This window comes from Danio rerio, chromosome 18 (assembly GCF_049306965.1).
Source record: "Danio rerio strain Tuebingen ecotype United States chromosome 18, GRCz12tu, whole genome shotgun sequence".
In the NCBI taxonomy this organism is placed as follows: Eukaryota; Metazoa; Chordata; class Actinopteri; order Cypriniformes; family Danionidae; genus Danio; species Danio rerio.
The window spans coordinates 2,371,143-2,386,096 of NC_133193.1; the positions used below are offsets into that span (position 1 = coordinate 2,371,143).

The 14,954-nt window shown below is 32.2% G+C and overlaps 1 protein-coding gene across 5 annotated transcripts in view; it reads left to right on the forward strand.

The window, feature by feature from the left end:
- kctd15b (potassium channel tetramerization domain containing 15b) overlaps nucleotides 1-14,954 on the forward strand; it is a 49,535-nt gene that overhangs the window by 9,904 nt on the left and 24,677 nt on the right. For all 5 annotated transcript variants that reach the window (XM_073929032.1, NM_001003527.1, XM_073929029.1 and 2 more), the window contains 1 exon segment: nucleotides 13,484-13,628. In XM_073929032.1, coding sequence (XP_073785133.1) covers nucleotides 13,484-13,628 — 145 coding nt within the window.

The window sequence follows — 14,954 nt, forward strand, 5'->3', positions numbered from 1 at the left end:
GTTCACTTTCACACTGCAAAGTTTCTAATCGGACCAAAAGAGCTAAAACAAGTCACGTGCGAGTAAACTCTCCTCACATTGGTCAGAGTGTCAGGGTTTATTTTGCAGAGTCCCGCTCAGCTGTCAGGAGAGGTGGTGGTTTGGTGGTGATTGACAGGGAGCGCGCGACGTGTCTGAGGAGAGATGCGGTGGGGAGGGGTGAGAAGGGTGCGCGACGATGCCTATTTGAGGACCGGGAGGGAGATGCGAGATTACCGGGAGATCATCACTTGTTTGCGGGCATCCGGAGACTCGCGAAACTTCCCGCCCTACTCATAATTCTCTCTTCATATAGCCGTAAGCCTATTACATATCCATAAACACTGTGACATAACCGCGCTCGGATCAGATCGCTTTCTCACTGCAATCGAACCGCTCCAGGGTTCGTTTCAATCGAGCCGAGACCACCTCATTCAAGCGATCTCGGAGCGATTACTTTGGCGCAGAACAGAGCGCGATTGCCCTGTTCACATATGCCAAACGAACCGCGCTAACTGGGCAAACGAGACACGTTCCCAAACAAAAGTGTAGGTGTGAAAGCACCCTAAGACTTTTTATTTAAAAAACAAACATGGTTTATCTACAAAGCTGAACTCTAGCTTGGCTCTATGCAGTTCTTTCTGTGAGCCAATCAGCATTTTTAATGCACCCACGAGGACCAATTAGGATCAGATTTCTTGGCCATTTCACCAACCTGCTCTGTTGACAGCAGGAAAGACCAGAAAGAAACACAAAATCAGAGTCGACTAAATGATGCTGCCACACCACACAAACTTGAGATGTGTGTAAATGTGATGATTTAGAAGCATTTTTGGACATTGAGATGAAATGTTACGTTTTACATTGTTGAAAAAGAAACTAATATTAAATAAAATCTATATTAAATGTGAAATATTTATTGTATATAAGTATATATAACATTTATTTGTGTATATATGGTAGGTCAAACGTTTTTCAGGGTTTACTGAACTCATTTGCTCATTGTCTGTTTTCTTTTAAAGTGTTTAAATTTGATATTAAAGGGCAAATACTTTATTTATGGGGCATATAATTCAGTAATTAATATAAAGCATAAAATATTGTGAATAATAACATATTAATTAGATAAAATTAACATCTTCACTGCACACTATATTTAGCACAGCCTTGTGTGTGTCATTTAAACCAGAAAAAATATTAATCCTGAAACATGAAATAAATGTTAGAGTAAGCAAAAACTCAACTTTCTCAAGCATCAGCATATTGTTACAACACAAAATTATACATTTTTTAATTGTATTTCTTGAAAAGTAATGCTATATAACCTTTTAATTCCAAGAGGAAAATGACTCTTCAGAATGAGAAGGATCTATCTGCATTTACTGTGTTTTTTTACTCCAATTTGCAAATGTAAGAGAACTTTGATAGTTTACATTTAGAGTGTTTTTAGGGTCTCTGTCATGTTAATGTATGAAAGGGAACTGTTATTGTTTACTATATGGAATGCAAAAACTTTGAAGCTCAATATCTCAAAATCATTTCGAGCGCAGACAGAAACTTAGAATTTCAAGGTGACGAAATGTGGAAGACTTGAATGCTGTGCATTGATTGTTTCAAGCTTAAACCCTTAAATAGTGGTGCATGTTTTTTTTCAGTACATATATTCATTAGTTTGTGCTAAGTCTCACTATTAACTAGTGGCTTGCTTATTATTAAGTTATCAGATGTTACCTCATAACTTAACCCAACTACTACACTGTAAAGCAAATGCTGTGTTCCACACAGCTGGTTTGTGTTGAGGAATTAAGTTAACTGATTCGTTTTGACAAATTGAGGTGGATTGAACATAAAATAATTTAGTTGTCCCCCCCCAAAAAAAACCTCAAGTATTGTGTTGTTTCAGCTCAATTTAAATAAGTGGTTTTAACACACAGCATTTAGTTTTTTTGTTTGCGTGCAGAAGACATTATAGTGTGCTTTTAAGTTTAAGTAAGTTTTTATTTTGGAGCAACGTAATTGTTTTATGTTCAGTTAAATTTGTAAACTTATGGTAATTGAATTGCTTCATGTTGTCTTAACAAATGTAGAATAACGTGAATGGTGTGCGTTGATTTTTTTAAGTTTAAAACCTTCAATAGTGTTATGATGTTTTTTTTCCGGTATATACTCAAAACACTCTTTAGTTTAAGTAGTAATTCTCACTATTAATAGTGGCTTGCTTATTATTAGGATATCAGATGTTTATTAGTACTTGGATTTTATTCTACATCAATTATCCTACCTAATACCTTAACCCAACTACACTGTAAAATGCTGAGTTCCATTCAGCTGATTTGTGTTGGGACAACGTGAAGGAATTAAGTTAATTTATTTGTTTTGACCGATTTATGTGAATTGAACATATAATAATTTATTTAATTGTAGTTATCCCTCCGAAAAACTCAAGCAGTGTGTTGTTTCAGCCAATTTTAAATAAGTAGTTTGAACAAACAGCATTTTATTAGCGTGTAGAAGACATGAATAGTGTGTATTGATTATGTTTTTAGCTTATGTTTATTTACCCACAACACAACTCTTAATTTTTTTTTTTTTTTTTTTTTTTGTGGAACAGCTTAATTGTTTTATGATCAATTTAATTTGTAACTGCGCCAATTTAATAACCTAATGTTGTCTCAATACAAATGTGGAAAATCATTAAGGGTGTACATTGATTGTTTTAAGATTAAACCATTAAATTTAGAGATTTTAGTGTGATATATTCAGATAACTCTTTAGTTTAAGTACTACTTCTCACTATTAACTATAGTAGCTTGATTATTATTAGGATATCAGATGTTTAATAGTACTTAGATTTTATTCTGCATCAACAATCCTGCCTAATACCTTAACCCAACTACTACACTGTAAAATGCTGAGTTCCACACAGTTGATTTGTGTTGGGACAACATGAAGAAATTAAGTTAACTTATTTGTTTGACCAATATAAGTGGATTGAACATAAAACAATGTAGTTGTTCTCCTGAAAACCTCAAGTGTTGTGTTGTTTCTGCTTAATTTAAATAAGTAGTTTGAACAAACAGCATTTTTTGTGTGTAAAAGACATGGATGATGTACATGCACTCAGACATAAAGTTACGCATTTGTATTTAAAGGGTCCATATTGGTGCCCCAGAAGTATATATTATTACCTAAAAATTTGAAGGGGAACACTTTTGTACTTTTTAGGTACTAATATGTACCCTTGAGGTATTAATATGAACCTTTATAGGTACAAATTTGTACCTTTTCAAAAGGTATTGCCCCAGTGACAGCTTACATACCTTTATTTCTGAGAGTGTGATGATGTTTTTAGCTTATTATGTTTATTTACCCACAACAAAACTCTTATTTTTTGGAACAATTTAATTGTTTTATGTTCAATAAAATCTGCAAACTTAAGTTAACTGAACTCCTTGTATTCCTTGTATAAATCATTGTATTGATTGTTTCAAGCTTAAACTCTTAAATAGTGTTTTTTATTTCAGTAAATATACATTACTCTTTATTTAAAGTAATAATTCTTACTATTAACTAGTGGCTTTCTTTTTATTAAGATATTAGATGTGTATTCATGTTTAGATGTTCTGCATGATTTTATCCTACATCAGTAATCCTACCTAAGACCTTAACCCAACTACTACACTGTAAAGAATGCTGGGTTCCTCATAGTTGATTTGTGTTGGGACAACATGAAGGAATTCAGTTAATTTGTTTGTTTTGACTAATTTAATTAGATTGAACATAAAATAACTTGGTTGTCCTCCCAAAAAACTCAAGCATTTTGTTTCAGCTCAATTTAAATAAGTGATTTGAACAAACTGCATTTGTTTTTGCGTGTAAAAGACATGAATGATGTGCATTGATTGTTTTTAGCTGATTGTTTATTTAATCAAGTTTTTGTAGTTTTTTTTAAACAGCTTAATTGTTTTAAGTTTAATTAATTTGAACTTAATTTAATTGTTTCATGTTGTTCCAAAACAGATGTATTGACTGTTTTAAGCTTAAACCCTTAAATACTGGCGGGGTGTTTTTTCAGTATATATTCGCATAACTTTTTAGTTTATGTAATACTTCTCACTATTAACTATTATTATTTAGCAAGCCACGAGCAGAATTATTAAAATTAAGTCAACTTAACAGTTCCAAATTACAGTGGGTTTACTTTATTTTTAAGTCATCATGGTACTTTTAAGTCAATAGGTTTACTCACTTTAATCAACTAATCACTTTAATTTTTGCTGCTTTTTCAAACCACTTATTTAAAATGAGCTGAATCAACACAATTCTTGAGCTATTTGGGAGACAGCTTAATTCTTATGTTCAGTCAACTTAAATTTGTAGAAAAATAACTATCTAAATATATATAAATTAACTTAATTGATTTGTGTTGGGACAACATGTAGGAATTGTGTAGAATCCAGCGTTTATCATAGTGTATTAACTAGTGGCAAGCCTATTTATTTATTTATTTATTCTGATTTCTGATTGGAGAGAGAGAATAGTATTGCAATTTATTGCATTTGATCTGATAATAAAAAGCTTTTTAAGTGTTTGTACTGAGATGTTCAGTCTGCTGAGTGTGATCTTCAGCTGATGGGTTGCATTTTCAGTGGTGCAGTTTGTGCAGACTAATTTTGGCATGATTTATTGTAGTTTCTGTTTCGCATTTTTATGTTGCTATGAAGTGTTCAGTTCTTCGATTTGTTTGTTCATTTTAAGATTGCATTAGAAACATAATTTATGTTTTTATACCTCTGAACTATGCATTTCGAGTGTATTTTAATTAGAATTGTGTGTGATTTCGTTTATTTATATTGCACATTTACATTACCATGGGAATTAAAAGTACTTTGTTAAATAAGAATTAATAGGATAAAATAATCCCAAACTAAGTATAAGTAATTAAAGTTGATAAAACGATTTATTAAAACTTAATGGTTGATAAATTAAATTAAATTAAATTAAATTAAATTAAATTAAATTAAATTAAATTAAATTAAATTAAATTAAATTAAATTAAATTAGGGAAATAGCACAGCTAAACAAATGTATTTTTAGTGATTTTTCTTTGTTTTTTTGCTTTTTGTTTAAAATGAGAATTAATAAGAGAATAATTACAAACTAAGTATAACAAATAAAAATAATTTCAAATATTAAAACAGGTTTAAAATTTTTCTTTTTCTTTTTCTTTTTCAATGAGAATAATATAGAATAATCACAAGCTAAGTGTAACAAAAAACGTAACTAAAATTATTAAAACATGTTATTAAAATGGATAAGTTTTATTAATGAATTTAATTTAATTTAAACAAATGTGTTTTTGGTGATTGTTTTGTTTCACAATACAATATTTATTTAGAAAACATTTAAAAACAACCAAGGCTGACCAGAGTGCTGTATATACAGCAGGAGTACTAAAGACAGAGAAGAAACCAGAATATAAAACAAACATTTAACAAAAGGAGTATCAAAAGCACAAGAAAATAGACAGGTCTTTAAAACAGCCTTAAACACAGAAATGGAGGGCGAAAGTCTAATGTGAGTTGTTGTTAAAGTGTTCGAGCGTTTGCTGTTGCTGGTCCTAAACTCTGGATCACCTCGTTTTTAAGGCCTGTTCTGGGCACGGTGAATAAATTGAGATCATAAGATCTCAATGATTGAGAGGGGGTATACGGACAGAGCAAGTCAGGAAGCTACCGAGGTGCAAGATTATTGACGGCTTTGTAAACAATTAATAACATTTTTAGATCAATTCTGTATTTAATGGGTAACCAGTGAAGTGCAGTTAAAATTGGAGTCACCAACTCATACTTGCGGGTGGCAGAGAGTATCCAGCAGCTGTATTTTGTACCAGCTGCAGACGAGAGGGAGAAAGTTTCTCTGGGATAAAGATGGCTTGACTTTCGACAGTCATCTGAGGTGGTAAAAGCAGGATTATATGACAGTACTGATCTGTTTGTCAAATTTAAGTTTTCATCAAACATAACACTGAGATTTCTTGCACACTGGGTAATATGTGGGGCCAAAGATCCCATGTTGACATTTAACAGAGAATTTACTTCGTGCCCAAATACAATTCCTTCAGTTTTATTTGAGTTTTTCCAGCATTTAACAGTGTTGTTTAATCATTTCAAGCCATGCAAACATGAAAAGTTGTGCATGAAATACACCTTTTTAATAAGTTGTGGTCTCCAAAAACTGATTTCAATGTTACTAATGATCAGAAATGTTTCTTGATCATCAAATCAGCATGTTAGACAAATTTCTGAATAAATATGTGACGTTAAATCTGCAGTAATTAAGCTAAAATAATTTGCCTTTTTAACAAGTGGAATAAATTACATTTTACAATATATCCACTTCAAAACGAGCAATATTGATTAATAAAATTATTTCACAATTTACTATGTTTTTAATTAAATACATTCATTATTCGTAGTTTATATCTAATGCAATAATTCATTCGTTCATTTTCCTTCGGCTTAGTCTATTTCTAAGGTCGCCACAGCGGAATGAACCGCCAACTATTCTAGCATATGTTTTTGATTTTTTTTTTTTTACAGTGGATGCCCTTCCAGCCGCAACCCAGTATTGGAAAACACCCATACACACTCACAATTATGCACAATCATACACTACGACCAATTTAGTTCATCAGTTCCCCTATAGCGCATGTGTTTGGACTGTGGGGGAAACCGGAGCACCCGGAGGAAACCCACGTCGACATGGGGAGAACATGCAAACTCCTGGAACTCGAACCAGCAAACTTCTTGCTGTGAGGTGACTGTGCTAACCACTGAGCCACCATGCTGCCGCTAATGCAATAATATCACATCTTAAGCGTTAAGAAATGCCATTCAGAGTGACTTCCAGCATTGAATGCAGGCTTTTATTAGTCAACAAAAGACTGACCATCCGCACACGTTAACACCTACTTTCACTAATCACTCTGACAAGTGGGAAAGCAAACACACACACACACACACACACTCTCTCCCAGCGCTTCCAGCTGACAGCTAAGAGAGTCCAGTTAAAGAAGCTTAAGCTGATGGTGTCTTTTAATAGATTGATCTCTTAATAATGCAGAGCGGGAAGAGAAACTCGCTCTATAACTAATGTGTGAACATTCATCTCCCCGCAGCTCAGTCTGCTCAACTGACAGGACATATGAAAGTTTCATGCTCATTCTGTGCGCTTTTCTGACAGAGATCAGCACTTGTGAACAGGAGCTAATGATCCTGGGCAGTGTTTTCAGGAGTATTGCAGTACAAGTGACATGACTGACCTAATAATACAGCTTTTTAAGTAGCAAGTAAAGTAATTTGTCACTTTAAAACATGAAGTAACAATGTTTGAGTTGAAAAATCCAACGCGAGTTGCTTTGAGTTTGATTAATAAATTGCTGGATTATAATTAGCATAGTCGTAATGAATCACGCACTCAACGATAGGCCTGTCACCATGTCTATATTTTGTATTATGATATATTGCACCAAAATATATTGCGATAAACGTTATTATTGTCATTTTAAGACCATTTTAGATGCATTATATAATGCCGGAATAATAAAATAATATCATCATAAGGCAAGTGCACTCTTACAAAGAACACATCGTATTTTATTCTTAAGAATGTTTTTATGGAACAAAATCAATGCCAAAAGTATTGAATTAAAAAGCTTGTTGAATTGCACAAACTGCAAAAAATAATACACCGTGTTAACAAGTTCTTGCATTTTAATGACTTGAATTGCAGGGTGGGTCGAGGCAGGGGCGCAGTAGGTAGTGCTGTCGCCTCACAGCAAGAAGGTCGCTGGGTCGCTGGTTCGAACCTCGGCTCAGTTGGCGTTTCTGTGTGGAGTTTGCATGTTTTCCCTGCCTTTGCATGGGTTTCCTCCGGGTGCTCCGGTTTCACTCACAGTCCAAACACATGCGGTACAGGTGAATTGGGTAGGCTAAATTGTCCGTAGTGTATGAGTGTGTGTGTATGTTTGTGTGGATGTTTCCCAGAGATGGGTTGCGGCTGGAAGGGCATCCGCTGCGACCCCTGATGAATAAAGAGACCAAAGCCGAAAACAAAATAAATGAATGAACATTTAATTTATATTTATTTATTTGTTTTATTTATTTTTAAATAAACAATAATGACTGATTGAATATATATTAAATATAATGCTTATTTTTCTTATTCGAGAAATTATTTCAAGCTGAAATTATTCAAAAATATTTATAAAAAATCTAAAATAATAATTGTTTATGATTTTATATATATATATATATATATATATATATATATATATATATATATATATATATATATATATATTGAATATAAAGATTTTTTTCTACAGAAATTATTTCAGTCTGAAATTATTAAAAAATATTTATTTTATAAAAATATAAAATAATGTTAATGATTAAATATACATTGAATATAAAGTTTTATTTATTTATCTATTTATTTTAGAAAGTGGGGCAGTAGGTAGCAAGAAGGTCGCTGGGTCGATCCTCGGCTCAGTTGGCGTTTCTTTGTGGAGTTTGCATGTTCTCCCTGCATTCGCGTGGGTTTCCTCTGGGTGTTCCGGTTTCCCCCACAGTCCAAAGACATGCGGTACAGGTGAATTGGGTAAGCTAAATTGTCCGTAGTGTGTGAATGAGTGTGTGTGGATGTTTCCCAGGATGGGTTGCGGCTGAAAGGGCATCCGCTGCGTAAAAACGTGCTGGATAAGTTGGCGGTTCATTCCGCTGTGACCCCGGATTAATAAAGAGATTAAGCCAACAAAAAAATGAATGAATTATTTTAGAAATTAAGTCTGAAAATATTCAAAACTATTTATTTAAAACAAATAAAAATTTGTGATTATTATTAAATACGTCTCTCTCTTAAGACTCAGTTTTAGCAAAGGTTTGTCTCTCAATATTATAAAGCTATCATAACAATAACAGTAGTGTGTTTACTGCTCTGAATGAGACTGACAAGAGTGTGTGTGTGTGTGTGTGAGAGAGAGAGAGAGAGAGAGAGACGGGTGGGGGAGACGAGGAAGAAAAGAAAAACAGGCAGCATTTTAATTGCTTTTTAAAAAAAGTGCAGATGAAAAACAGCGTTTGCCTGCAGGCGCATGGTGAAATTCTAGCTGGAAGAATTGCAAGACCATATGAGAAAGGACGACCGCAGGCGCTACAGGGAGATGAGTATTGGTTTTTTATAAAGCATTTTGCATCGATTTCCAAAGGGGGGAAAAAGAGGGAGCGACCGAGAGGAAAAACAAGAGCTTTAGAAAGTGCAGAAGGTGAAGACGGCCCGGTTTGTGTTTTCAACAAACAAAAAGGAAAATATTTGAGCCTTTTAAGTTATTGATGCATATGTTTATTATTGCATCTTTAAATCATTTCTTCATATTCTTGAAAGTCGGATGGAGAAGAGCGCATGCATGACATTGTGCTTTATAATTCCTTTTTTTTAGGGGTTTTTCACTTTTTATTGAGATGAGATAAGATGGTGAAGGACAGACAGGAATGTATAGGGAGCAGAGAGAGGGGAAGGATTAGCGTAGGACCTCGACCCGGTAGTCGAACTCTGGTCAATGTGAGCACTATGGTGCGATATGGCTATTGGCGCAGACGACATTGTGCTTTAAATGAGGAGAAAAATACTGATTAATTAATATGAGCATCTGGTAGAGCTCGCTGAACTGTGTTTGTAAATCTAAAGATACAGGAATAGTTCTGTTGTTTCTCTCATTAAGACGTCTTCAAACAGAGAAAGAACATTTTAAAAAGACAATATTTTAGCCTTTTAAGTTATTCCTGCATATGTTATTGTATTATTCTTATTGCATCTTTAAATAATTTCTTCAAATTCTTGAAAGTGCAGAAGGTGAGGAAAAGCTGTGAATGACACTTTTTTTATTTCAGTTTGATTATCATTGTTTGATTAAGTCCATATTAAATGTAATGTCTTTTAATTATCATTTCAGAAATTATTTTAGTCTGAAATCATTCAAATATATATATATATATATATATATATATATATATATATATATATATATATATATATATATATATATATATATATAATTTAGATTTTTAAATAAACAATGATCGTTTATGATTAATTATGTTTTTTTTTCTTATTTCAGAAATTATTTCAGTCTGAAAATATAAAAAAATATTTGTTTTAATCTACAATAGTGAATATTATTATTAAATACATGTTAAAAATAAATTTTTATTTGTGTTTTTTCCTAAATATTTCAATCTGACTTTATTAATAATGACAGAGAAGAAAAACCATACACTGTAAAAAAATGGCCGTGATTTCAATGGTAAAAAACTGTAAAAATGTTACAGTACAAATCCGTAACCTGGTTAACAGTATGTTTACTTAATATATACGGCGAATAACCGTAAATTGACTTTCCCAGAATTCCCTGCATGGCACATCACTTTTTATGCCTTCGGTTGACATTAATGTGGATCTTTTTAGTTGTTTCCCCATCAGTTTTGTACATTAGAGCAGGGGTTCCCAAACTTTTCAGGCCGCGACCCCCAAAATGACAATGCCAGTGAGTCGCGACCCCCAATATATTCTGAGGTGGTTATAAATACAGAAACCTTGCATGCAATGGCGCACACACACACCAATGGACCCAAGTCTATTCTTCTTTTAATTTTTTTAATGTATGAGAGCTGTAAATGGGCAACAAAGTTTTACCAGGTGTTATGAAATCTGCTGCATCTGACACTATTGCTGTGTCTTTAATATAATGTAATTACCCCAGGGGTTGCAATCCAATAGAACTAGTAACTATAAGCTACCATAGTAACTATATGGTATAAACAACTATTTTTTCTCTTCAGTAGGTTATGGATAAAATATGGTAATTCTTATGGTTTTATAAAAATAAAAAGATTTTTGGAAATCACCAGGCGACCCCCCCCCCCCCCCCCTTCATTGTCCCGCGACCCCTCGGGGGGTCCCGACCCCCACTTTGAGAACCATTGCATTAGAGATTTATGTTACATCTAATGTTGATAAACTATGTTGATTTCATGACTTTAATTGTATGCGTGTTACCATACTGCTGTTTAGTAGCTGTGTGAATGACACTGAGCACCTTCTATCGTTGATTGTGATGAGCATTGGCTCAATATGTAACTGCCTCATCACCACCTGCATGTGGGTGTGCTAACGTGTCTAACTGTTTAACAAAAGATGTGTAGATGTTGATCATTCAAAGTACAGACATATTACCTCTATAAATTAATAAAATATGGTAATTTACCGTAAGAATTAAAAATTACTTTTACGGTTTGTACCGTGCTTTTAACAGTAAAGCACTGGGAACCACAGCTGCCGTTTTTTTACCGCAAATTTTACGAAATTTTTTTTTACAGTGTAGCCTTAGAAAGTGCAGAAGGTGAAGACGGCAGCATTTTGTGTGTTCTGCAATAACAAAAGACAATATTTTAGCCTTTTAAGTTATTGATATGTTTATTATTGTATCTTTAAATGATTTCTTCATATTTTAGAAAGTGCATAAGATAATAGTGCAAACAGACAACAGTGCAAACAACGCTCCCATTTCTGTGTCCATGTTGTTGTTTACAGTGAAGGCAGGTCTGCTGAGGACAGCTGGAGAACAGTGCATGAATGAACTTTTGTGTTCTTATTTCAGAAATAGTTTAGGAAATTACTCAAATACATTTATAAATGTATTAATATATGAAATTTATTAATAAAAAAAGTAAAAAGCAACGATTGTTTGATTACAGTTTTTCTTGTTTGCTTTGACCTGCTTACAGAAACTATAGGATCCACTCCATTTTCCTCATCACTATCCCAGCAGAGCAGTAGACGGGTCTTGCAAATGCATCTAAAAAAAAAACTCTTTCTCAAAACTCCAAACTCTATTGTTCGAGCTTTGGTAACCGAACAGAAACCATCTATTCCTAATCATTAGAAACTACTAAGATCAGTATGAAATCACTGAAGCACTGTTTTGACACTGCTTCACACAAATCTTCAATTAGCAGTCAGTCTGCAAACATTAAAAACAGTGTAAGGTTTGTGTTGTTCTGTGCCAACATGGTCAATAATGTCCTTTACTCCCAATAGACTTGACTGTATATTGGTTTACATGTGTTTTCTTTAATATTTACAGTATTTTATTACTTTTATCTGTTTTGTTTTTTTACAGTATTTCAGTTTTCAGCCACAGTTTGAAAAACATCAGGAATTCAATATAAATTTAATCAAAACAGTTCTTGTTCTGGACTAATACTTTACAAAAAGACAAACATGACAGCCCAAATAGAAAGACAACAAATGACATGGCCAATAGGCTACAATGCAATACAAGCTGTATGACATTCAAAAGTTTACATTCATATAATTGTTGATCACCTTTTTCTAAATAGTCTGTCTCTAAAAGTGAGGGGGACGTATCCCCCTGTTGCTACACCCCTGGTTGTTGTTGTTGTTGTTGTTTGAGTAAATGTACACACCAAAACTTCAATCTTGTCCATTTTTACAATTAAATGAACTCTAAAATCATAATAACAGTGCGTTACATTTTCTGAAGTTATAATTTGACGTTAATCTCCTTCTTGCACTTCTTTGTATGAATACGTGCTGCTGCCGATGTTCTGTGTGTTTCTGAGAGTCTGGACTGATCCAGGAACTGTAGATTACTGTGATAATGCTGATCACATCTGTCTGCAAACGGAAGGAAAAGCTGGGCGTGTGTGTGTGTGCGTGTGTGCGTGTGTGTGTGTGTGTGTGTGTGTGTGTGTGTGTGTGTGTGTGTGTGTGTGTGTGTGTGTGTGTGTGTGTGTGTGTGTGTGTGTGTGTGTGTGTGTGTGTGTTAGAGAGCGCAGACACTGACAAGCTGCACCTTTTAGCTCATTAATATTCATGACCATTCCAAATATGGTCAATAAGGAATTTCTATTTCTAGAGCACCTTTCTAGCGTGATAAAAGCCATGTAAATCCATTTCTGGAGTATTTTGAGCTTTTCAAATCTACAAAAACCTACAGTGTAGATATCAGAGAGCTGATTGAATCAACGCACTGTCACTTTTAAAGGTTAGATGTTTACTGAAATGATCGCATTTTCCACAGATTACATTACAAACAAACATTGTTTGGTGATGTCTCTCATATTAAGAGCGTGTTCACGTTTCTGTCAGTGCTGCTTTATTTTCTGATATGATGTGGGAGTTTATTAATCCGCAGTGAATGAGAAAGATGTGAAACACTCGTCTTTTCCTCCCAAATCTGACGAAAGCCTCTTGTTTCTGAACCCATAGTTTTGGCTGGCTGCTAATAACGGGCAGAAATAAATGCTAATTGTTTTGATGCATGTAGAGGAGGCTGGCCTGGCTCCATTAACAGTGTATGTGTGTGTGTTTTAATTGTCAGGATCAGCAGGCTGTTTAACGGGACGGAGCCCATCGTTCTGGACAGTTTAAAGCAGCATTATTTCATCGACAGAGATGGAGAAATCTTCCGCTATATTCTGAGTTTCCTGCGAACCTGCAAACTGCTGCTGCCCGACGACTTTAAGGTAATGAAATTATCATCAGTGCATTTATATCAGTCTATTTTGACAGTCTCAACATTTTTAAAAAAAATTATGAAAAAAACATAATTAAATTTATTATTTTATTATAATTATATATCAAATTAGGTGATTATATATTTCTTTATGTCAGTCTCAAAATATTTGTAAACAAGATTTCTAAAAAAACATTTTATTTTATTATTATTGTGTATAAATAATCAAATGAAATGGCCTGTTTATTTATATCAGTCTGTTTTGAGTTTCAAAACTTTTGACAACAAAATTAATTAAAAAAACTAATTATCTTATTATAATTATATGTAATCAGATACAATTAATATACATTTTAATTGTAGTGGTAATTGACTTTAAAGTAATGAAATGATCATTGTTTTATTTATATCAGTCTATTTTGAGAATCTCAAAATATTTGTAAACAATTTATAAAAAAAGCAGTGATTAAATGTATTATATTATTTAATTATATATGTGTGTGTGTGTATATATGTATATATATATATATATATATATATATATATATATATATATATATATATATATATATATATATATATATGTATATATGTGTATATATATATGTATATATGTATATGTGTATGTGTATATATATATATATATATATATATATATATATATATATATATATATATATATATATATATATATATATAATATGAAATGATTATATGTTTATGTTTATTCAGATCAGTCTCAAAACATTTGTAAACACAATTAACTTAAAGGTTTAATATATTATTATATTTGTATATGTAATCAAATTAAATGATTCATTTATCCATGACAAAAGTTTTGAAATTCAAAACAGACTAACAAAATTATTAAAACATTTATTGAATTAATTATATTATCAAAATTATATATAATTATATAAAATTAATATATTTTAATTGTTTTAATAATGAACTTTCAGGTAATGCAATTATCATAGATTTCTTTTTATCAGTCTATTTTAAGAGTCTCAAAATATTGGTAAACGGAAAAAAAAAAATTCTTCTTTAATTATATTCTTATAATTATATGTAATCAAATACAATTAATATACTTTTTAATTGTATTATTTATTGATTTTAAAGTAATTACTTTATCATCTGTTTATTTATATTAGTCTATTTTGTTTATTTATTACTAAATAAAATATTTAAATAATTATAATATTGTTAGAATAAAATAAAATCATGATTTATAAACAAAATGATTCAAAATATTTCTAAACCAAATTAATAAAAAAAGATGTTATTAAATTAGTTTTGTTATTACATAATCTAATGCAATTCATGTACATTTAAT